Below are 24,454 nucleotides of genomic sequence, written 5' to 3' on the forward strand. Positions count from 1 at the left end.
AGGTGCGGCACGAAAAAATAAACCGATGATTTCAATAATCAAGTCTTCTTAAATCGGAAACATTCTTTCTCAGCCCAGTACAACCGAAGATACCGTATCAGTTAGTACTCGGTTGTTTTGAAACGGCAGTGATACGGGTAAGTCATTAAGTTAATGTTACATATCTTATTTGTTCTGTTAATTTATTTTTATTTGTAACAACAAAATGAAATAAAGTGTTACGGATTTTTTTGTTAATTAAAAAGAAGATATATAACACATTGTCTGTTTAGTAAAGCTAGCAATACCATTCTATTATTACATGTAAACAGCTAAATGTTTACTCATAATGTGAAAGATGAAAATTGAACATGATCAGTTCACTGAAAAACAAGGCTGGCTATTTCTCATATATATATATATATAAGCAAAGTCTAGTTGCTTTGATATATTTTTCTGGATTCATAAGGTATACTGACACTATGTTCTGAACAATGGTCTTATTTGATTTTAATCCTCAAAGTTCTTGTTATACATCTTTTTTGCCTCTTTCGAAAAACAGATTTAGTAGAATCTATTTATATTGAATTAATTTATACTATTGATTTTTTCCCATGTAATAAAACAGTAACTATGAAAAACAAAAATAACAAATGGCTTTACATTTAATATCCCAGAGTACTTTCCTTTCTATTATCTCAGATGTATATGATTTCAATCAAAGCAAATATTTTCTTAAACTGCACCGCGTTATTTCTCAAACTTCGGCAATTGCGTACCTCATAGTTGAGTCTTAAGTACTCATAATATACGCTGTACATGCGTTTCCTGAGAGCGTGTTGAATAATACTTGTTCCCAAATTACTTCCTTGATTATATATTATGTCTTAAAACGTTAGAGATAATGTTAAAATAATAATGCTAAAGTACATAAGATGTCATTAAATTGTCTAATTAACCTAAGGTATTTGAATTAACTTTGAAAGAACATCCTTATCAAACTAATTTTTCACGCATATCAAGACGTCCAATATAATAATGATAATGTTACTATATTTGCACAACACATAAATTAAACCAAATCTAAAGGCCTTGTCAACATTAGTGTAGATTTGGATACTTAAAATCAAACTGCATTGGCCAAACAATTGTCGTTTTAACCAAGCAGCTAGTATATGCAAGTATTGTATCCCGCCATCCCGCAAAAATAAACCACTTTATTATTATTGTCATACACTCAATGAACTAAATAAAGACTTCACCACTACTCTTAATTAAGTGGTTTAGAACATCACAAGTTACTTTATTTCATTTCTGAGGAAATGAACTGTTCTTATTGTATAAAACATGGTTATATTGCATCAATTACAATATATTATATATTTCAATATATGTCATTGATATTTTTGTATTTAATAACTATTGGGTTGATGACACTTCTTGTGGACGAACGGTCTCCGATGGTATTCACTGACCCAGTAGTCAGAAATTTCTGACTCCGAGTTATACTAGATTTCATTAATCATGTTTCTCAAATATTGCAGTACCAGTAATACAACTATCAGAAAACCTAATTCACTGAGGCTTTATTTCTAGTATAAATCGTGAAATAATTTGGATTCCTATTTCGATAGTTTTGTCTATTTCGAGTACTTCTTGTTTACAATTAATATTGGTTTAAGAACTTATCATATATATGATTCTATTGCTGATGATGAGAGGATAGTCCTTGGAACACATGTAGAGCATATCGAAATTTGCAAGATATATGATTGGTACTTGTATTTAGCACGCATTTAAGTGTCAAAAGTGCTTTACCAAAATATATAATAAATACCCTGGATATTATCACTAAGCAATATGCGCTTACGATTCTTAAATAAAATAGACATAATAGTTATCCACGTAGACGAAGTCTGCCCCCGTGCAATGATATTGCCTCCAACACTGAAGTTACCCTCGTCTCTAGCTCGAGACATAATCGTTCTTTCATCTCAAATCACGGCCCCTCGTCTAGCCTACTTATCATTATACAGCCCTCCCTCTATATAACAGACTATTGAATAAATGAACCATATGTACATCAGTAATCAAAAAACCTTTTGAACACATGAAATATTGCGAATTGTTTTTAATTTCTATTTTATGTGTACGACCAGCACTCACTGAAAATTTGTTAAGGACTACAAAAAAGTCATTGATAAATCATATTCACGATTTACTTACAAAAATATGTCTATGAATGCTCTTTTAGAAAAGTTTTTAACATTTGTTTTCTTATACAACCAGATTATTTACACTTTGGTCCTTAACTTATATGCATATATTGTTAAGAAACGTGTGAATTAGGTAACTGTAAGTTCCGTTTTTAATATAATTTTTGGATGCTTCGGTATTTTCCTGTGTATCATTACCAAGAAATGAAATTATGTCATCGAAAGCTCATACTAAAGTAATGTACTGAAGTTAGTTAAAAGTTTTGATGGATACTGAACCCTGTATAAATGTTTCTTATGCAAAAAATAAAATGAAATAATTTTTCATCTTTCGAACATTTAGATGAAAACTTCTATCACCACTTTGATGAAAGCTACAGAAAATAATTTCAATGATTGATCGTGTCACGAAAACCGCCATAAAGGTGTATTACTGGAAGAAAATAACGGATTCAGGTGTTTAAAATTATTTATGAGAAGAGAAATGCGTATATCGTTAACTTTATTTTTTTTTAATTCAAAACAGGCTAACAAGTGTGATGACCTCGAATAACGAAATAAAAGAAAACGCGAACACATGCTTAGTTAAAAATTGTTTTCCGAAAAGCCGATACATTCCGTTAAAAAATGTTTTCTTGTTTTGTGTCAAATAAGAATATACGTATTTTTACATGGTTCTGTCTCTGTTCACTATTATTGACGAGCAAAATAGAAAAATAGTATTTAGTTCAAAAAGTATTGTACAAATTGTCAAGCAAATGCCACTTCTCATAGTAATAATCTACAGAGATGCAATATGTATGTTTATTAATTATTGATTTACGCAGATTTTCTTTGTCTTTTGCAATATTTCTTTGTCAAGGTAATGCATCAATTTTCTAAAAGGTACAAATTATATATCGTATGTTTTTTTTGTGTTTTCTTTAGAACTATTTTATCAAATAAGAGCATTCAACACATACGTTCATTTAGCAGTGAACTTTTAAACAAAATATTGTTTTGTTAGAACTGGTGTTCAGTTCACCAACGTTAACAATAATTTTAAATGGATACAAAATGACTGTTAAATGCGTGTGATTTTACAGGTTTTCGGATTACTTATGGTTGGGCTAGGACAGTTTACACTATATTCATATGAAAAAGATTGCATTATTTTGCTATATTTGTGCTTTCCATTTACGTCATGTTTTCGCATTTTTGTTCAAACCTCACACTCGCTGATGATTACCTTCAAATCTTAGCATTTAATGACATGACATTCACTGTGAAAATGTCAAAGTGCTTTGTGTCTTGTAATGTAAGAGTATTATTCAATGTTTATCTCCTTTTGTTAACCGAGTGTTTAGTGACGTAGACGCGCGTATTTATTAATAAATAAGCATCATATTGCAGCTTAAAAATAAATAAGCAGGCTTAAAATGAAACAATGACACTTCAACAGAAATTAGTAGATATCTAGTTATCAAAGCCATTTTATTTGGATAGTGTAACTTAAATTACTTGTTTTTTTTTATTTAGTTACAGTTTTTTTTAATTTCAATTTACCAAAATTAATCAATGAATAGTTTGTGTATTCACGCAATAAACCCCCTAACCCCCTAAAAATAAAAAAAAGGAAAAATAAAAACAAAATACAAAGACCCCCAAAACTCCCCACAAGAAAAAAAAATAGCTGATTATTCACGTTGAACAGGGACCTGTAAACGTTAATCGTGACATTGAAAACAAAAAACAGTATTTCAGAATATAAACTATTATATTGTGACCTGTTGATTTTGTTGTACCCATATCAAACAGTTGACTAAACGTTTTGAAAACAATCATGTGATTTTTAGTGCTTTTTTTAAAAAATAAAATTGAAGGAGAAATCAAGGGAACCAAGATGTCAGCGGAAATCAAAAGATTGTAATCCAGGGACGAAGACCAGACATTGAAAACATGCAATCACAAAAAAACATAAAGTAACTAAAATAATACATAAAAAGTAACGAAAGTAAATGAGCAAATCGGACTCGCACTAAAAATTGAGAGCATAGACCAGGTGCACCAATAAGGTAAGCTTTCTCTGCATTTCAAGAAACATCCGCCGAGTTGCTCATAAAAAGTCCAGGGTAGACGAAAGAGGAAAGGAAAACTATGACACATTGAACAAATCTGTTTTCATGGTTCAGATGGATGGATACATCGTAACGATCCCCGAGTTCATGATGACGACCATAAAACTTCTGTAGTGATGACATCAATCTTGTAGCAACATAACCCTGTTCCAGAAGCCTAATTGTAAGAAGTCTAGCGCGATACAAAATGTCTGCGTAGTAACGGTAAGCTCTGGCATAACGTATGAGTTGTGCTATGGAAACTCCATACGCAGGTGCTGAAGAGATGTTGCCACAGATGAAAGAAAAATTGACAATTCTGAATGAAAAGTCACCACCTTTGTCGAGAAGTTTGGTCAAAGATTCCCTTTACCATCGATCTCTAAGTGTAGGTTAAGATATGAAGCTGACTTCACAGTGTCTGTTGTATCCTTTATCTCAAGTTCTTTTGGGTAGATATGATATATCAAATCCCCGAAACTAGGATTGTTTAAAGATATTAGATATTTTTTTCTTTTGGGTCAGATCAACTATAAAGTCAGCCTTGGAAGAGTGAAGGAATAGGTCAGTTTGTAGAGGAGCACAATTTGTTTCAATTTGAAATGCAGACCGTTTGTTGATAAACGCGTCCACTATACTGGACAATTATGTTGTCGATAAAAAATTCCGGAATTTTGAAAACATCTTTTTCTGTATATTTGGAAGGTGATTTGGAATTAGTTTTACAAAGTATGAGGAATCTCTACCAAGAACTATATATTTGTATCTAGGTGTACCGTCTTTTTTTGCGGCAAATCGATGTATAATGATTTTAAGTCGAAATTTTAACTGAGTATGAGGAACAGAAGTATATACTTTTGAAAAATTATAGCTGTTAATGCTATTATATTCTGATAATTATCTTGAAATGAGGGTCTCCAGAAGGTCTTTCGAATTTTTCAGGATTGAATTAATACCACTACAGGAGTAACAAGTGTTGTGGTAGGATTGGAGACCCTCTATGACAGCTGTAAGTTTAGAAGTTAAACATTAATCAAATTAGGTATAGAAGTTGAAAAATTTTCAAATTAATGTTTTGTTAAAGTATAATTTGATGTATATTCGATAGTTTCTACTTACAGCGTTTTAAGGTTCTTTTTTATTTTTCTCTTTAGAATTATTTTATTCTTTTAGGAATGATGAATGTGTCAAGTTGTCCTTATGGGTACGATGTTATAGATGGTATTACAAATGCAACAGAGGTAGACCAACTGAAATGGCCGTGTGACCTACGGGTCTTCTGGGTAGAATTTTTACCATTCGTTACATTGGTGCGTGGCCTTCTATCTTATGGCACATCTTTCATTGTTGCTCTAGGTCTTCTGTTCAACTTGACGTCATTGCTTGTGTTAACCCGGAAGCACATGCGAAAATCAACTTCAAATCTTTACCTTTCCGCCTTGGCATTATACGATTGTCTAGCTTTGACGATGAATTTCATGATAGGGGTACTAAGAGGCCAAAATAAGCATGTCAATAAAGATTTTCAAGATCATGAACATCTGTGTAAGTTTCATGGTGTGATCGTTGAAGTCTTTAATCTTTTGTCAATTTGGATAATCGTGTCCTTTACAATAGAAAGATTCATCATGATAAAGTTCCCACTGAAAGCAAAGCTGTTGACACCACGACGTGCCCTGTTCACAATATGCGGCGTATCTACAACAGTTCTTCTATTCTCAATGCACAAAATAGCGGTTTCCGGTTTTGAGGGCGATTCAGTGTTTGGTTATGCAGCTTGCAAAACAAGAAGAACGATCTCAAAAGAAATAATCTACTTCTACGTCGCCTTCAACACATGGTTTCCTACTGTCTCAATAGTAACACTGAACACATTAATCTTGTTAGAGATCCGGAGGAACAAGAAAAAAAGAGCGGAAATGACGTCACAATCAATGTCAAAGTCAGACGAAAAGGCAACAAAACTCCTGTTGGTCGTTTCTTCAACATATGTTTTACTGGTATTACCCCTCGGCTTGATTCAGTCTACAGAGCTAATATGGAACAACACGCAAAAAGTTCTGGAAACCCACCCTGATTATGTTGATTTTATGAAAACAAAGATGCGTCTCAAATGGGCTCGAGCGTTCTTTTTCTTCTTTTATCAGCTGAACTTTGCAATAAATTTCTTTCTCTACGTTTTCTCATCGTCTGCAACCCGCTTTAGGGCCACACTAAAGATGCTCTTGGGAATAAAGGTTGAACAGCAGGATATGACGTGGAACAACAGGACAAGAGCATCAAAGATAAATTCAGTCGCACCAGCCCCGAGTAAATCCACCATTGAGGAGCCAACAACTTCAATCCAAAAGACAAAGATTGAACCTATTCCAGAGTCTGAAGCGTAAAATTGTTTGTATACATAAACTAACGGATTGATATGAATGTCTTATGACACTTGTTAAGTGCGAGAAGGAAATTAAATATGTTTTGCCGATAATGTATCTATTGAATCTTAAAGGGAGTTACTTTCTCAAATTATTTAGTTTTGTTACGGTCATTTGTATAATAGTGTGAGGCAAAATATAAAAATAATAACGCAGCTATAATAGTTCAAATCTTAATGCAAAACAATGACAAACAAAAGAAAAAAACAGGCTAAAAATGAATGTGGTAGACATGTCAAAGAGCCAACAACCCTACCGGGAAGAAAAAAAATATTTTTCTTTAAGCAATCCTAACTAAAACGAAAATGAAAAGAGCAGTTTGTACTTACATACAATCTTAGATTTTAAACCAGGTAGCAACTTCGATATGCCATTAATTGTATTTATTTTAATTAGAAAACGACTTTTGATCGATTTGTCCCCTTTAAGCAAATGAAGTCATATTGTATCTACTTAGGCGCTGTAGCGTCTTTGTTGACTATTTTCCCTATATCTACAATTCATGTTCATAGAATAACCCTTTGGTGTATGATGCAATCCGACATCGTTCAGTCGAAGTTGAAGGGACAGGACAAAAGTGTGTTCGAGTTATCTGAGAGGTCCGAGCAAAACCCGGAAATAATTTGGTCGATTATTGTTTCTGCTTTAACATCATTTGTTGTGTTTGTACATGTACATATACATTGTATTTCACTTTATTACGATGATGTCTTGCGGTTCATATTAGAAGATATTTTTTGTGTCTTGTATAGTATGTCCTAAATATTGAACGACAGCGAGGGTTGTAGGGAAAGTTCCTTATAATTTTTTTCTACATCGAAAACGTCATCAGTACAGAACATATTGATTTGATGACTAACTATCAGGACTATCGTCAAATGATGTGCTCTACAATACTACGATAAAATCATATTCACTAGCAAAATGAGTGTAGTAGTTGAAGCACACTAACCATCGACTGTTAGATGTGTAATTAAATGTTCAGATACTATGTAACAAGCCATCTGTATTGTTTTATTATTATCAAAATATCCTATATCACTGTTGGTGTGAATTATGACACGTATATAGTAAAATTCGTTTACTTTCACTCCACAAGCAATTTTTAGTTAACTTCATACACTGATCAAGCCATAATGAGTGTCAACGAGTAATTACATTAGCCATGCTAATCATTGTAAAAATGGTTTGAATAGTTTGACCATCGTTTGAAATGAAGCAATTAGTTTTCCGACTAATTAGTTGACGTCGAAACATCATGCTTAATTAACCATGAGGTCACATCGAGAGTGATTGAAAGCTCGAGTTATACGATATTTCAAATATCACCAAAAGGTCTTCAATAAGTGTAAATAAACCTTGACGTTGCTCTGGACGATAGGGACAACTAAGTAATACAGTAACTAAAGGAGGACATTTTTTTTCCAAAATAAAGCTAAATCTATATAACAACACAAAGACACATGAATGACCAACATTAATGACCACCATACTACCAACTGGTACGTGTATCCTTTTTACTGTTAAGAAGAAGATGCAATAACAAATGTACAAACTTGGAGAAATTTCTAGACAAGGCAACGGTTGATCAAAATGTACTACAAAACGCATTCACAAAGTTGCTGAAATCTTGCAAAATGAGAACCTCCACACACACACACACACACAGAGTAGAAACATTACTTATAATTTTAATGTTATCTTTATATTAATCACACGGGATTCTAACATTTAGAACCGGTACATATAGGTTGCGCAAAAAAATAAAAATAAACAACTCCTGTCACATTTTATAAAAATTATTTTTTCAAGATACTTATAACAGATAATTATATTACTTTGCTAGGTCGTGTTAAACCATTTTTATGGAGAATTATTAGTTTGTAATAGGATTGCGGAACTTAAACTGGAAATAAAAGTGACAATAATTACATTATAACATTGAGATAAAAAAGTCGTACAGTATTAATTAGTCGATCATATATAAGCACTCACCTGGTTGAAATCTAAATACAAATTCAACAAAATTAGATATAACTGCCAAGAGCATTGTCTTACAGTTTCTAATTGGTGTAAACTTCCCATTTCCCGAAATGAATCACCCCTCCCTAAATATAATTCCCCATTGCATTTTTCTTTAATATATTATTACATGATGAACTTGATTGATATAAGTAACAATGTTTACATCGATTTCTCCATCCTCCCAATCTCTATACAAAATCCCCGTCCCCAATATACAATAGACTAGGATCCCCGTCCCCATTATACAATAGACTAGGATCTCCGTCCCCAATATACAATAGACTAGGATCCCCGTTCCCAATATACAATAGACTAGGATCTCCGTCCCCAATATACAATAGACTAGGATCCCCGTCCCCATTATACAATAGACTAGGATCCCCGTCCCCAATATACAATAGACTAGGATCCCCGTCCCCATTATACAATAGATAAATACAATAGACTAGGATCCCTGTCCCCATTATACAATAGACTAGGAAAGTACTTCATGTAAATTGACTGTGTAGATCATTGTTGTAAAATAATGGTATAAATCATGCATTTATTCCTGTTAATTAAGAAGAGTTCAGCTGTAATTATAGATATACAGCTTGCTATATGATGTCTTGTACCTGTCAAAATACTTCATTTCTTTTTGAAGTTTGCAAAATATGAAAAAAAAGACAGCAACATCCATAAATTTATTTGATATTATATTCCCATCAAAATGAACGCATTGAATTTTAGTCATTAGAGGAGGAACTAGAAGCGACACCATTCCCGCGCGTAGAGATCATTATTGTGAAGTCTAGGTGAACTTAAATAGCAATGCTAATAGCGGTGCACAAAATAATGAATTTTATAATAATCAAGGGATGAGCTATAATTGCATTGAAATGCAATGAAAATAAACATTTCAAGGGCAGATAACTATGTCAAAAAATCCTCATTTTTTAACGTTCTGTCGAAACATTTCAAATAATGGTCTTGTAAAATAGACAAAGCATCCTTGAGTGAAATTATATTGTAATATCGGTGTGTTTGTAACATGCATGTTTATGATTTTTCCCATTTTGCCTAATTGCACTTAAGGCAAGGTTAATAAACGGTTAAATACCATGATATAGCTAAATTGACTTGAATGAAATTCAGTTATTTTATAAAACATGAAAACTTTAAAAAACATCTAAGCTGTCGTCCAGTGCCGTTGCCTCCTAAAATACATGGTAGCATACATGAATGACTATATTCGTTTCTTGTGTTTAACTACAGACAGACAGGCAGACCCCTGCTGTGACTAATGTGTACTGGGTACAGTAGGTAAAATATGATAAGCACGTACATGTACTAATCATTTTTAATTTTTTTTTATTACTTTTAGCAGAAATAAAAAACTCCTATATTTACAAATAATATATTTTTCAGATATTTAAATGAAAAAATAACAAATGATACTTTGTCATTTGAACTTAGTATGCTTACCAAAAGTAGTAAATTTATGTGGAAAAGTTTGAAATACATGCATTTATATAATTGTTAACTCTTCCGCTTTCGGCGGGAGCCTCTCGATCGTTCATCATATTTTTCGTAATGTCCCACTCTCTTGACTGTCTTCCGCTGGGAACTTATAACGTACCGCTTTCGGAATTTTCGGTATTCATAAGTCGCAATGATCGGGAGAAAAGGGAAGCTCAGAAGTAGCTATTCAATTTAGGATCGAAATTGCAGGTTTTTTGTCCAAATTTAATGTTTTAATGTATGAAAATGAACTGTCACAAATTCCAGTATCTATACCACTAATGAAAAAGACCGATTTCTTTGAGCCACAGCTCCTCGGAAACCATACAAGGTCGACTACATTTGTGATATGAGGTATAATTGTATTGTTGTGTACTTCTTAAATTTGTCTTTGAAACAATCTTTTTTCTACGGAAAACGCGAATTCGGAAACCGCCATTAGTCTGTGTGTTATAAAACGCTTTCGCGCAAGCTCAATCGACGTACTATTTAGATCATGTGTACATTTGTCACAACAGTATTGTACGTTTATTATTTTGCTAAATTAAACGACAGTCACCATTTTCTGAAGTGCAGAATTGTCCAGAGATGGAAAGGCGTAGAACGTGTCGAAATAAACCTTCCCCCTTCTATGTGTAAACATCTGCTCCTAAAGTCCGGACCCCTCCCCCTTTTTATGTGTTAACTTGCATGACTGGTAAACCCCCTGCCCATTGTTTTGTGTAAAATATTGAATAATTTAAAATTTAAGAATTCATTATGCACTATTAAACTTAGGGGAGCAAAACTTATAAAAAATGAAAGCGTTCAATTCACCCACCCCCCCCCCCCATAAAACAACCCCAATAAAAACGACTGAATAATTAATCACAAACAAATAGAATAAGACATTTCCATACATTTAGAATGACTTTGTAGTACCAAGTCTGAAAAGTTTAATATATAATACATGTAGTTGTCTTTCTTTTATTACAATATAATGATATAAATTTCTGTTCGAGCAAATTGCACAGTTTGGATAAAGTGTAAACGAAGCCTAAATATAAAAAATCAATTGAGTGTCTGTCTGCCCGTCCTTGGTTCTCTTGATTACTCTTTGATAACCTACTTGAAAGCATTAATGGGGGTAATTTCTAACAGAAAATTTCACAGAAAAATAGGAAAAAAAGCTAGAAAGTCCCCTATTGACTTTTCTCGCCAATTCAACCAATTAAAAATTACGAGCGAACAAGTCCCAGTTTGGGGGTTGATCACATATTTGTATATACATATAAAAGGGTGGTTACGAAATGTGCGTCTGAAAAAACGCACACGATACATTGAAAATAACCGATGTCAAAGAAAAGGGCTTTAATGCCTCTTCTGCATCTTGATGTTGAGCAATGTATGAGAATCTCCAACAATGAAAAAAAACGTTAACACCCTCAAACCAGACCAAGAAGGCCCCTATAACGTGCACAAATTCTCGATAAAATAAAAATCAAGGTTACTCTGTTGCTGCCCACTGACCATGGAGTGAAAACTTGGACGAAGCCTCAAGATAACCAGGGTTAAAACTAGAGACTGCTCATCTTGAATTAATCGCTGCAAAAATACGTTATTGACGCTACGCATGACTGGAGCAGTCACATTGTTTATTGCAAGTGTATTTTAATGGAAGTTGTTTCTTTTCCTCAACGGGCCATATCAACTTTAAAAGTCTTCTTTTTGTGTTTGTAAAGCATCAGCTCCGCCACTACCCCTGGGTCAAATTTAACCTGGGACCAATAAAACAGCTTCTAAGTCTCAGATTAAAACATTTTTTTCCAGGAAAGTGCATTGGCATGAGGATATGAAATTTTGCCTAGGGACGCATAATTTAACTTTCGGGGGGTTGGGGGGTATTTCTTTGGGTGTTAATAATATTTCGATTCTGAATTTCAAGAGAAGATACTTTGGTAAGGAATAGTTAAAAATAAGAAATGTTGATAATAAAAAAAGAAAAAAAAATCGCTTACATGTGTTAGAACAGTACACATTTTTTCGCGCTGTGCTAAAAGAAATGATTTATTCAGAGACAAAAGAAAACCAAGTCCCCCTGAAAGGTTAATGGTTAACTCCTCTTAAACCACCAAAGCATTTTGAACAAAACTACATCATTGATGTATGGTAGACGATCGTAGAACTTTACAACGATTACTCATTTTGTTTGGATTCGTCAAATTAGTACTGGGTCCACATTTCGCTCAATCGGCCGTGATTTCGCGGGAATCCTCTAGTAGTTCTACAGTTCAAATATGTCATGAATTTAAAATGACGCCGCATCAAATTTCTGGGAAATTTTAAGAGGAGGGTGTTCTTCTCTTGGGTTTCCGGGGATTCACACCTATGCAAAAGGTATCTCCACTGTAATGCCTTAAAGCTTATCATAACTCAAATTCCAGTTGAAAAAAACTATTTTCATTTAAAGGTCACGTGGATATTCTTACCACAAAACCTCAAATGGTTCACTGCCAGGCCATTGCATTGTCGCATATCCCCTCCATATCCACCACTCGTGACGCGCCTGCCGTTGTTTTTAAGATAAAAAAAATTCTGGAAAGACATGGATTGAATACAAATGTCAGACAGGATGCAGCTGACTGAAATAAAGACAACTTTGTTTCACACATAATATAAGCGCTAAAATTTGCATTAAAGAGTAATCAAGGGAACCAAGGTTAAAGAGGTAATCAAAAGAATTTAATACAGGGACAGACCAGACATGGAAAACAGACATTCACAACAAACATAAAGTAACTAACATCATACATACAAAGTAACAAAAGCAAATGAGAAACTCAAACTCCACTAAAAACTGGGAGCATATTCGAAACGACGACAACAGCTGAACTGTCGACAACAATTAGCACGACAGGAACGCTAGGGTCCAATATTTGACCTGTCATAGTAATTACTGAAACAACAAGCAGATATTTACACATGACCGTTGTAAGTTTACATGTACATCCATGCATCTCATGAACCGTACTGGAAAAGTAATGTACATGAACATAGTTTTCCTGGATAGAACATTGTTAGATATATGGGACTATTCTTGATAATTTCATTAGATAAATTCCAATAGCTTTTATTTTTCCGACATTCAAAATAAGGATCGGGAAAGTGTTCAAAGCTTATTTTGCGCTTGATGTTAAAATAGTATTTCCAACTTTGCCAGAACATATCTGGGAAAAGAATGCAAGGCAAAAATTGTTACAAACAAAATGAACTTTCTACAGCGTGCTGCTTGTTTCTATACACTATGGGGGGAACCATTTGATTTTTTGGAGGGGCGGGGTAGGATCAAATTTTCTATCCTTCTTTTTTTATTGTGCAATGAGAACAAACAAAAAACAAAAACAAAGCAAAACAAAACAAGCAAAACAAATAAACAAAAACAAAAAAAAACAACAAAAAAAACAAAAAAAACAAAAAACAAAAAACACAAAAAAAAATCCCAAAAATATTGGGACAATATTTGATTTATACAGATACAGCTACTCAAACCAACAATTTCTGAGAAAACTATTGGATTTAAATGAAGACAAAAATCGTAAGTAATATGATATGTTCAAAGTAAGTGCATACATGTACACGTACACAGTACATGCGTGCATGTTCACAACAGTCGCTATACATGTCAAAATCGAAAAATTATAGATTACTTCAGCCTTTATATCGTTACAAAATGTCAATTATTTGGCATGAAAAGGAGAGAAAAGATTTTAATTAGTATATTTATTCCATGCGCTATTATGTAAATAAGGTTTCAGGGGTACGATACACGGATGACTAGGCGTTTAATCTTGTGATAGTTATCTAGGTCACATGATACATGTACAGGTATGGTTGGACTTTGTAATTTTTAGCAATTTGAGCTTTTTTTACTAAGCAAGTGTGATACAGACTGGAATTACCAGAGGGGCAAGTATGGACGCAGACTGGTATTGCTCAAAGAGCAAATTTGAACATGCATACGATTTGTCTTGAACGCGTTTGCATCGTCTAGAAAACTTCTCCGTTTATTGATATCAATAACTGAATTATGCACATGTTGATAAATATCCATTAAGATATGCTACGAAACATCTAAATGGGGAACAAATTCCACTATGGATTGCCATAAGACAAGTCATATACATATTACAATGCTTCGTCCTTGAAGGTGTACTTGTATGGATGTGTTGAACTTGCTATGTCATGTAAAGGATTTGCCATTTCACTTCATACAGGTTGGCTTGACAAAATTCTTGACCCTCAGTTTTTTTAGATTAACGGAAATTTCATAACAATTGATCAACCGTAACCATAAAGTTCTCGCACGAAAACCAAGTGAATATGGACGACGACACGGACGCCGCGGTCAGCACCATACCAATATACAGTGTTTTGCGGTGACACTATTATATGAAATATATACATATATGTATATAGGCTAATTCGGGGTTTGGGAATGCTCCATTTTCAATTCCCTGAAAAGCCTGTCAGTTACTCTTCCTTATGACCAGTTTAGTAGTGTGTGATTTGCTAAGAATTTACATCTATAAGGTCTTTGTTTTTACATTAGTCCTAGTTAAGCAGTTCTCTAGCAAAAGAGAATAAAACTGCATAATGGAAAAAATTCCCAGTAACAGACATATACTCAACAGATAACATTCGAAATTCTTATAAAACAATATTACAAATACGGTATATGAAGGACATTAAGACTTAATCCATTGTTCCTGGCTCACAGTTAACACTTAACATTCCAACTAAATCTTGTATCAAACAATTTTAATCAACTTCTAATAGTTATATACATTTGTAGCATGAAAAATGTTTCAACAGTATACTATAATATTTGTTTTGCAGCTGTATAAAATATATCTAGAAGCTGTGCCAGTATCGTTTGGTTTCAGAACCGACGTAACATGTATGTACATTCAGCATTTGAAAACATTGTCATTGACTTTATTTTAGAATCTTTATTTCATTAAATCATGTAAATCTTCACAATTTAGTAAAAAATTAGTTATTTTACGTGTGTAGTATTAATGTATTGATACTAAACAAAATCTTCATCCTTTTAACAGTAAAACGATTCATCCATATTTGTCTATCTGCAAATATAAGAAAAGAAAAAGAGTAGACATTTATTTCTAATACTTCACCAAAAAAAAATCAAAAATGCTTTTTTACATACATGTAGTTGTATATCAATGCCTGAATTTGTTGATAGAGTGTATTGTGTTACTCTACATCTATAATCATATACAGTAAATCTAACTGTGCAATTCGAAATCAATGTCTATTGAATATTCTAAGAAAAACATCATCTGACATCACTATTGCTATAAAACATTTTTAAATAGCATTGCATGTGCAATGTATTTTATCTTGCATGCACATATGTGTACAATATCATAATAAAATGAGCTCAGACCACCACCATCAAAACAAAAATATCTTAAGCGCCGAATCCCAAAAGAGATTTGGCCGTGGATTAAGTCTAGAATTATTACAATGTAGTTGTTTAGTCTTTGCATATTTGGTTTTCATTGTATTTTGAGATTGGTGTCACTACAATGACATATTTCATTTCAAAATTTTAAGTAAAAATAAATCCCTACCTACCGACCCTATACAATTTCAGAATGGAGATTAGAAACATAACTTTATTTTCTTCGGCCTCCGAGATTTCTCATCAATTGACTGGCACCAGTAAGTTGACTTACCTATCTGTCTTACATGCACTTGAAACTGTTGATTTTATCCCGAAAAGTATTTTGCTGGGTTAATGATTCAGCAAATGCTGTAGGCTGTACAATATAAATGTGCAGATCACATGACTACTATAATTTCCCCGAATACACCACATTCACGGGTATGACTATGCTCGGGGACTGTGTAAACGCTTTGATGCTTTACATCGTCCGTAAGAGACCAAATGGTAGCCAAGGGCGTTAAGAAACCCCTAAATACCACATGAGTGCAAACCGGGTCTAACAGTATTGAGTATATGTGTTAGCACGAAAACAAACATTAAACCAAGTATAGGAATAGTCAGCTGGTGACCAGCTTCTCTAATATCTCACAAATGATCGGCTAAAACTGTGTTACGAAATTATCAACTTAATTTTCTGCAAGACGCAATGATGTCGTAGCTTTATAATGCACGAAATGAAGGGTGTAACGGATATACGAAAAAAGGCTGTCACTTTCAACTTAAAGTTTATTGTTATATTGTTATTTCATGAACATAGTGCTGTTGATATATAGGTGCTGTAGCTTTCGAGTTTAATGGTCCTAGAGCGAATACGGCTATATCTTATGTCAATGGAAGAAGAAATCAATGTAGTTTTGGAATATCATTCTTTCATAACTGAAAAGTGGTAGAGTTTTCTTTATCAAAGGACACTTCGCATTCATTAAGTTTTATGTCATAACACCTTTTATACCGGAATCATAACGAACCAAATATAATAAATTTGTGACATATTTAAATGGCCTTATAACTGAATTACCTTTTGAGCATTTTTCTATGATCCAAATAACTTGTAAAATGGCTCAAGTACATTTTTGCACTGAAAAATCGCTAGAAAATAGAAATGACTCTCGTTTCTTCCAAATAATCAAGACAGCAAAAGGACATAAAAAATAAACTTACGAAGAAACTCGCGAAGATATAACCGCAGCAACACAAACTAATTTAAAAAAATCCCAACAGATAAAACCTTAAGTTCTTTGATCGAATAGGCGTTTTCATAGATTTCAGCATACTGAAACAATAAACCTTTTTTTTTAAATGGTACATTTTTCAAACGGAAGGGTGATAGAGTAATCAAGGGAACAAAGATTCTAACAGAAATAAAAAAAATGTAATCCAAGGACAAAGACCAGACATGGAAAAAAGACAAACACAACAAAGAACATAAAATGACCAAAATAAAACATACAGAGAAACAGAAGTAAATGAGTAAACCGGGTACCACTACAAACTGGGAGCATGGACCAGATGCACCGGTAGGGTAAGGGTCCTCTAGAAACACCCACCGAGTTGTTCATAAAAAGTCAAGTCCGGGGTAAACAAAAAAGGAAAGGATTCTATGACAGATTGAATAAATTAGTTTTCACTTTGCAGATGGATACACCGTAACAATCCATGAGTTCATGACGACAACTATTAAACTTCTGTAGTGATGACTTAAACCTGTTCCAGAAAAATTGTAAGCCTTAAGCGATAAAAAAAGTCTGCGTAGTTACGGCCATCTCTGGCATAACGTATTAGTTATATAAACATACGCAAGTGCTGAAGAAATGTTGCCACAGATGAAAGGAGAGATGACAATACCGGATGAAAAGTCATCGCACTTTGTCGTATAGTTTGACAATCGTTTTCTTTTATCAAGGGTGCAAGCTGAAGAAAATTGATATGTATTTGACATCTCAATTTCCAGGAACGTAGTGCAGTCACGTGAAATCTATTTATTGAGGACTAATTTGATATTAACAGATAAATTAATCTACTATTAGTAATACATGTAAATAAGGACAACAATAAAATTACCGAGTACTAATCCGATCTATAATAGTCCAAAACAAATCTGGCAAAACAGATATTACACTATATCATGACTCTTGATTTAAACAAAATAATACAAAACTAATTTGTCATTTTCTATTTTATTCCTGATATTCATCTGTCTAAAATCTTGTACAGCGACATCGGCTGTCGATGCAATGCTTTCTTTCGTGGCGGTCACAGTCTGGGCAATCGGAAGCTAGAGTGCAAGCTGAAAAAATAAAAAAAGTGTATTTCATTTTGATATGGTACAACTGCAGTGTTAACAAAGTTCTAACATTTATTAGTTGAACAATATTGTCCAAACACTATGTATACTTTGTAGCAGCCACATAAGATTTAAGTATTTCAAGTCGCAAGCTCATGCAATTTAATATTTTGCAGGAACAAAATTCCCCAATATAAATGCGGTGATCGTATAATGCGGTGTGACCTTTATTTAGTGATACAAAGGTAAAATTATATGTTACATGACAAAAGAAAATAATAAATAATATATTAAAATTAATAGATAAAAATGAAAGAAAACAAATAAAAGAAAAAAAAGAAAAATCGGATGTACTCTAAGTTGCGTAAAGCTTAAACTTTCATTTATATTGTAGGTCAAATACATTGATATTCAACACGTCAAACGGATTGCCCCTTTTGAGTGAACACATGCATGATCAGAAACAGAGGAATATGAAAATTTGTAATAATTATTGGACTAACATAGAATAATTATTTAACTATTTTGACTTTTTACTGACATGAGCTAAGCTTTTTACAGCAGTTTAAACAGAAATGTTACTACAGAAAAAAAATTGCCAAAGCTTAAACGATGGATTTGCATTGAAATCAATTCGATTTTGCGTTGAATTTATTCATGTACGTTCGCCATGATTGTGCCGACACGAAACATTGACTTAAAAAAGACTATACTGTAGTTCGAAATTTATTAGAATATTATAATTATATTCGATTAGTAATGTCGCATATTTTATATTACATTGATGACATCAACAATATATGTGCCAAACTATGCCTTCTATACTTACTACTACCACTGGTGTGATCCCGGAAACATGTGCAAACATTATCGATGCAGTGAATCTTTTCATCCTTTTCGGAGCATTGAGTCACTGTACAGTCTGACAATTGCTTGCATTGCTCGCACATAACAACTACAAAATCATATCAGTACTATTGAATATACTGTTGAATATCAAGAAAACAAATTAATCAAATAAAAAACATATTTTGAACTAGGCTACCCAGAATTACATAAAACTACGCCAAAATAATCACATTCCTAATTTGTTGGATTCATAGCGTGTCACATGAAGTCGGCAAATAGTAAAATGATTTTCTTTTCTTTGACGGCGTCGTTTGTTAACCCTTCATAGTCTGATTTAGATTAAGAGCTAAAATTGTTTGTGACTTATTCTTTAAAAGTAAATGTGCTTATACATGCACAAAACAATAACTAAGTCAGAAAATGTTATGAAAGTATTTGTATTCAACCCTTTTCACTGGTTATAATGTATTCCTTATGACTGATTATGTAATTTCGGACTTAGCATAAAGACTAAGAAATTGTCAATTTTCTTAAATGGATAATTTGGAAGTCTTCATAAAAATGGGTGGGTTACATAGCTTTAACCATACAAATGTTCGGTAAGAAGAAGAAGAAAGGTACAAATGAACCGTTTATCTATATTGCAAAGAGCAGGAAGTTGAAGTTGAAGTGTTTAATAAACGTTTCGATACCTAGTCGAAAGTAATCCAGGGATCCAAGATTTTAGAGGAAATCAAAAGGATGCAGTCCTGGGATACAAATTAGAGAAACAAAGAAGATACATACAACAAAGAACATGCAATAAATAAAATAACACGTAAAAATAAACAAAAGCAAATGAGCAACTCGGACTCCACAAAAAAACTAAAAGAATGGACGAGATACACCGGTAGTGAAAGATACACATTCTTTGGTTACTTTTACTGATTATAGTGTTTATTTATAAATTGCAATTATATTTTTTCCATTGTTTTTTTTTTCACATTATCAAGTAAACTGTGTGATGTAACATACGTTTGACCTTTTAGTCTTTAAACGAAACACACTATTTCATGTTTGATAATATAGACACAACTCAATGAGTAACGACCACTATGCATCTTTTCTCCTTCTTTACATATATTTTGCAAACATGTCTGTAAAAATATGCTTCTAACTAATTTTTAGTCGACGAAATTGTGGTTGAATTGTGTAATATTGTATAATATCTACATATTTAGTAGAGAGGAAACATATGCATATTGATGCAGCATTGACAACAAGTCTTTATGACTTACTAGATATCATATTTTATTAAACAAAATTTCGCAACATGTTCAAAGTTTGAAACGTGATATTATTTTATAGTTATACAAGTAGATCAGTAAGATTATTAATTCATTTTTGAAAACAAAATTTATGACTTACCAGCTACAAGAGCCAAACAGAGAATAACAACCTTCATTTTGTCGGTGAGTGTTACTTTCCAAGCAGGGAATGTACATTATCTAGAAACTGTTCCACCTTTTATACTGTTCACGACACGATTTTACATTGGCTGAAGTCAGTATTGGTGTGTCAAATGCATATTGTGATAAAGATTCACATTGTTAAAGTCTTTGTTAATATCTGGCAACAGCACGTAACATCCAGGTAAAGAAAGAGTTATCAAAGTAATCTAGCAGAAATTAAAAGAATGTAATCCAGGAAGAAAGAAATAGAAAACAGACAAACACAGCAAAGAACAAACAGTAACTAAAATGATACATACAAAAGAACAAAAGTAAATGAGCAACGGACAATAAAAACTGGGAGCATGGACTAGATGCACCGATAATGAAATATACATGTTCTTTGGTTTTGTTTTACTGATTATAGTGTGGATTGATAAATTGCAAGTATGTGTTTTCTTTACCTTACTCGATATGGCAATTATACCGTTTTGAACAGTATTTAATAATATCATCAGCAGAGATTTAGATATTGTGTTTTTCACAATATTAAATGTCCTAGATGTTTTCATTTTCTGGACAATTTGAAGTTGATTTTAAAAAAAGTGCACCGAGTGGCCAGTGGTGAAGTTATGTCGTAATGACGGAGTTTTAGGAAGTACACGAAAATTAAGTGGTTCTTATTACAGGATGTAGGGAAAGTATGCTAATAAACTCTGTTACAATAACATAAAAAAATGATAACATGATAAAATATATAAAATGTATGGAAACGAATGTTCATTTATACGTTATATTGATGCAAACAACTATATGTAATTACTCAAATAAGAAAAATCCTCTGAAAATTGTAAACGTTGAGGTTTTTTTCAGACATATTTACACCCAGAAAACTATGTCCACTCTCCAGAAACATCTTTTTTTTTCAACTAAAATATACTATTTAACAATTAATATATTAACAGAATATGACGTTGTTTCTTCTTAGAAAACACGATTTCCTTGCCAACAATTTTATCAAAAAGGGATAAAAAATGAAGCATGTCATAAAGCACCTTTTTTTACTTTTATTACAGCAAGAATTGTCAAACGTTTTCTCATTTTTGATGGATTCAAAACTCTAAATTCTCAAAAAGAATTCTTCCAGTCGCCTGACTTTTATAGGGACTTGCATTACTGAGTCCCTGTCACGTTTTAATTGCCATTCAAGTAGGGTCACATAAGTGAATCATAAAGGAAAGCTAGTTCTGATAATGATGACCTTAATTTGATAGTAAATTCTAAATTTACAAGTCATACACGATTCGATCTACATATTTGTATCGTTTCATAACATGCAAACGATAGTTTATCATTAACAGCATGTCACATGGTTATAAAAGAGTAATCAAGGGAACCAAGGTTATAGCGGTAATCAAAAGAATGTAATCCAAGGACAAAGACCAGACATGGAAAACAGACATACACAACAAAGAACATGAAGTAACTAAAATCATACATACAAAGTAACAAAAGTAAATGAGCAACTCGGAGTCCACTAAAAACTGTGAGCATGGACCAGGTGCACCGGCAGGGTAAGCGTCCTCTTCTTTTCTAGAAACACCCGCCGAGTTGTTCATAAAAAGTCAAGTCCGGGGTAGACAAACGAGGAAAGGGAAACTATGACCCGTTGAATAAATCAGTTTTCATGGTGCTGATGGATACAGTATAACGATCTACGAGTTCATGATAACGACCATAAAACTTCTGTAGTGCTGAAGGGATGTTGCCACAAATGAAAGGAAAGTTGACAATTCTGAATGAAAAGTCATCACGTTTGTCGTAAAAGGTCAATATTTTTCCTTTACCGTCGATTTGTATGTGTAGGTCAAGATAGTAGGCTGACTTCACAGTGTCTGTAGTACCCTTTATTTCAAGTTCTTTGGGGTAGATGCAATGTATCGAATCCCCGAAATTAGGATTGTTTAAAAATAATACGTCATCTATATAGCGGAAACTGAGATTAAAAGATCTAGCTAAACGATATTCTTTCTTTCGGATAAGATCAGCTATAGTCAGCCTCATAAGAGTGAAGGAATAGGTCAGCAAGTAATCGAACACAATTTGTTCCCATTGGAATGCCGAGCGTTTGTCGAAAAGCACGTCCACCACACTGGACAAATATATTGTCTATTAAAAATTCCAGCATTTTGTAAACATCTTTCTCTGTATCTTTGGAAGATGATTTGGAAGTATGAGGATTCTCTACCAAGAACTATATATTTGCATCTAGGTTTACCATCTTTTTTTGGAAAAACAACGATGTATAATGTTTTTAAGTCGGAATTTTAACTGAGTATGGGGAATAGAGGTATCCAGTGTTGAAAAATCATAGGTTTTAATGCTATTATATTCAGATAATAGTCTTGAACTGATTGTCTCAAAAAGATCTTTCGAATTTTTCAGGATCCACATTGAATTAATACCACTACGGGAGTACCATGTGTTGTGGTAGGACTGCAGACCCTCGTTGACAGTTGTGAGTATAGAAGTTAAAAGTTTGAAAGAGGTTTGGTGGTACATTTTGCAGATCCAGCTATGAAACGTTGTTTGTATAGATTCTTGTGTAGTTTAGAAATCCTGTACATAGACGGTAAATCACAATTATCGTCCTTGGAAGAGAGACCAAAAGAGGATAACACAGATTTATGATTTTCCACAATCTCTTTTTTGGAGAGTGTAGTAGCAGTATATAGGTCTTATATCTGCTATTATTTTCCAATTCTACCTCTGAAAATAAACATTTGATGTAAAACGTTTTGCAGACAAAACAAAAATAGTGTTTTGGGCTTTGTCTGCTGGTATGACAACATATTTGTCATTTATATTAGACAATGTTTTTGCTACATCGGGGTCTTTGAAAACTGATGTAGCCTTGGCACTCATTAACCTACTTAAATCTTTCATTCGTTTCAAAATTAAAGACCTCACGGCATTTAACCCCTCTGCCAGAGAATCCATGTCTTTTTGTTCTCGTTTTATCCATTTTCTTGCATAGTCCCCTACGGCATCCATAAGAACTTTAAAGTTATAATTCCAATTTATGGAGGGTGCTTCGCGGTACTTGGGACCTTTAGAAAGGATATTACGCAGGGATTCGTTGGTTAAATCTCCTGTAACGACGTGACCAGAAGGACATATTTGAATGAGTTTTTGCAAGAACAATCAGGTAGTTTAGCCTTGAAGTCCTCAATCTCGAGGTTCTGCAATAGCCTTTTATAATTGAAAATTTTGGATGCCATGGGTGAAGTATAGGAATATGAAATAATTGGTATGGAGTTTTCTTTGAAATATCGGGGAATTTTGTTGGTAACGTTTTTGTGATGGAGGATGTTAGTCACATTAATTGCATCTATACCTTTGTTGACAAAGGGTAGTGGAAGAAATGATCGTTTTTCTTCATCTTGACCTTTCATACAAACTGGTTTAATGTGTATGTGGAAACTAATATCCAAAATGATGGCAACAAGTCTTTATAATGATGAGGTGAAGTCCGAAACAAGATTGTCAAGACTTGTTTTGTAAAGGGAGTGTAGTAGAGAGGTATAGAATAAAGTTTGGTTCTAATGTGATGAAGTCCAAGAGGTTTTTGTATGAAAGGAAGACCATCTATGGAGACATCATGCAACTTAGGTGACGTATAGTGGCGATGGCTAGGACTCCTTTCCCGTCTTAGATTTTTGTCAAATAAATTCATCACATTTATGCTATTGTTATATTGACTTGAAAGGTTTCCTATACTTTTGATGTTGTCATAGCATTCGTAAGGTATTGCAGTACATACTCTGCGTATCCAGTACTCCTCTCCTTCCCTACGATAGTTTTTACTTAGAACGGGACTGTTCGTAGGATGGTAATTTTTTTTCTAAAATACGAACTTTCATAGAGATGATTGAATGATCTTGTTGATTAAAGTGTTGATAAACTGTCGGGAATTTGGTGGTGTTAATTCCCGAACAATGACCGCACATTCTTTTGTTTAATCGTTCTTGTGTTTCTCCGACATATACTAAACCACATAAATTACATTCTAATCTATATATTAAGTTTGTAAACAAAAGATAAGAAAATAGAATTAAAAACGTCGTGGTATATTCTGCA

The 24,454-nt window shown here is 33.3% G+C and overlaps 2 protein-coding genes across 2 annotated transcripts; one reads left to right on the top strand and one right to left on the bottom strand.

The window, feature by feature from the left end:
• The first annotated feature begins 5,460 nt into the window (after nt 1-5,460).
• On the top strand, nt 5,461-6,843 carry LOC148620332 (neuromedin-U receptor 2-like). Its single transcript, XM_088577001.1, has one exon. It carries the CDS (start codon nt 5,467-5,469, stop codon nt 6,676-6,678), a length of 1,212 nt encoding a protein of 403 aa, XP_088433127.1. The 5' UTR covers nt 5,461-5,466; the 3' UTR covers nt 6,679-6,843.
• Nucleotides 6,844-17,912: 11,069 nt separating this feature from the next.
• LOC148620333 (uncharacterized) lies at nt 17,913-20,450 on the bottom strand. Its single transcript, XM_088581123.1, has 3 exons — nt 20,292-20,450; nt 18,865-18,990; nt 17,913-18,038 (listed from the first exon to the last, which is right to left on the bottom strand). The coding sequence occupies exons 1-3, from the start codon at nt 20,326-20,328 to the stop codon at nt 17,950-17,952; spliced, it is 252 nt and encodes an 83-aa protein (XP_088437249.1). The 5' UTR covers nt 20,329-20,450; the 3' UTR covers nt 17,913-17,949.
• Between the last annotated feature and the right edge of the window lie 4,004 nt (nt 20,451-24,454).

The sequence above is a fragment of the Perna viridis genome, chromosome 4 (genome assembly GCF_037379345.1).
Source record: "Perna viridis isolate PV_CMFRI_1.1 ecotype Kerala chromosome 4, ASM3737934v1, whole genome shotgun sequence".
NCBI classification, from domain to species: domain Eukaryota; kingdom Metazoa; phylum Mollusca; class Bivalvia; order Mytilida; family Mytilidae; genus Perna; species Perna viridis.

What these genes read in the sequence shown, in the direction of transcription:
- LOC148620333 (XM_088581123.1), bottom strand. Translation starts at nt 20,328, where the DNA reads ATGAAGGTTGTTATTCTCTGTTTGGCTCTTGTAGCTG. An exon ending in CTGTTTGGCTCTTGTAGCTG is followed by an intron (nt 18,991 to 20,291) that starts GTAAGTCATAAA and finishes ATGATTTTGTAG; the next exon opens with TTGTTATGTGCGAGCAATGC. An exon ending in GGATCACACCAGTGGTAGTA is followed by an intron (nt 18,039 to 18,864) that starts GTAAGTATAGAA and finishes TTATTTTTTCAG; the next exon opens with CTTGCACTCTAGCTTCCGAT.
- LOC148620332 (XM_088577001.1), top strand. Translation starts at nt 5,467, where the DNA reads ATGATGAATGTGTCAAGTTGTCCTTATGGGTACGATGTTATAGATGGT.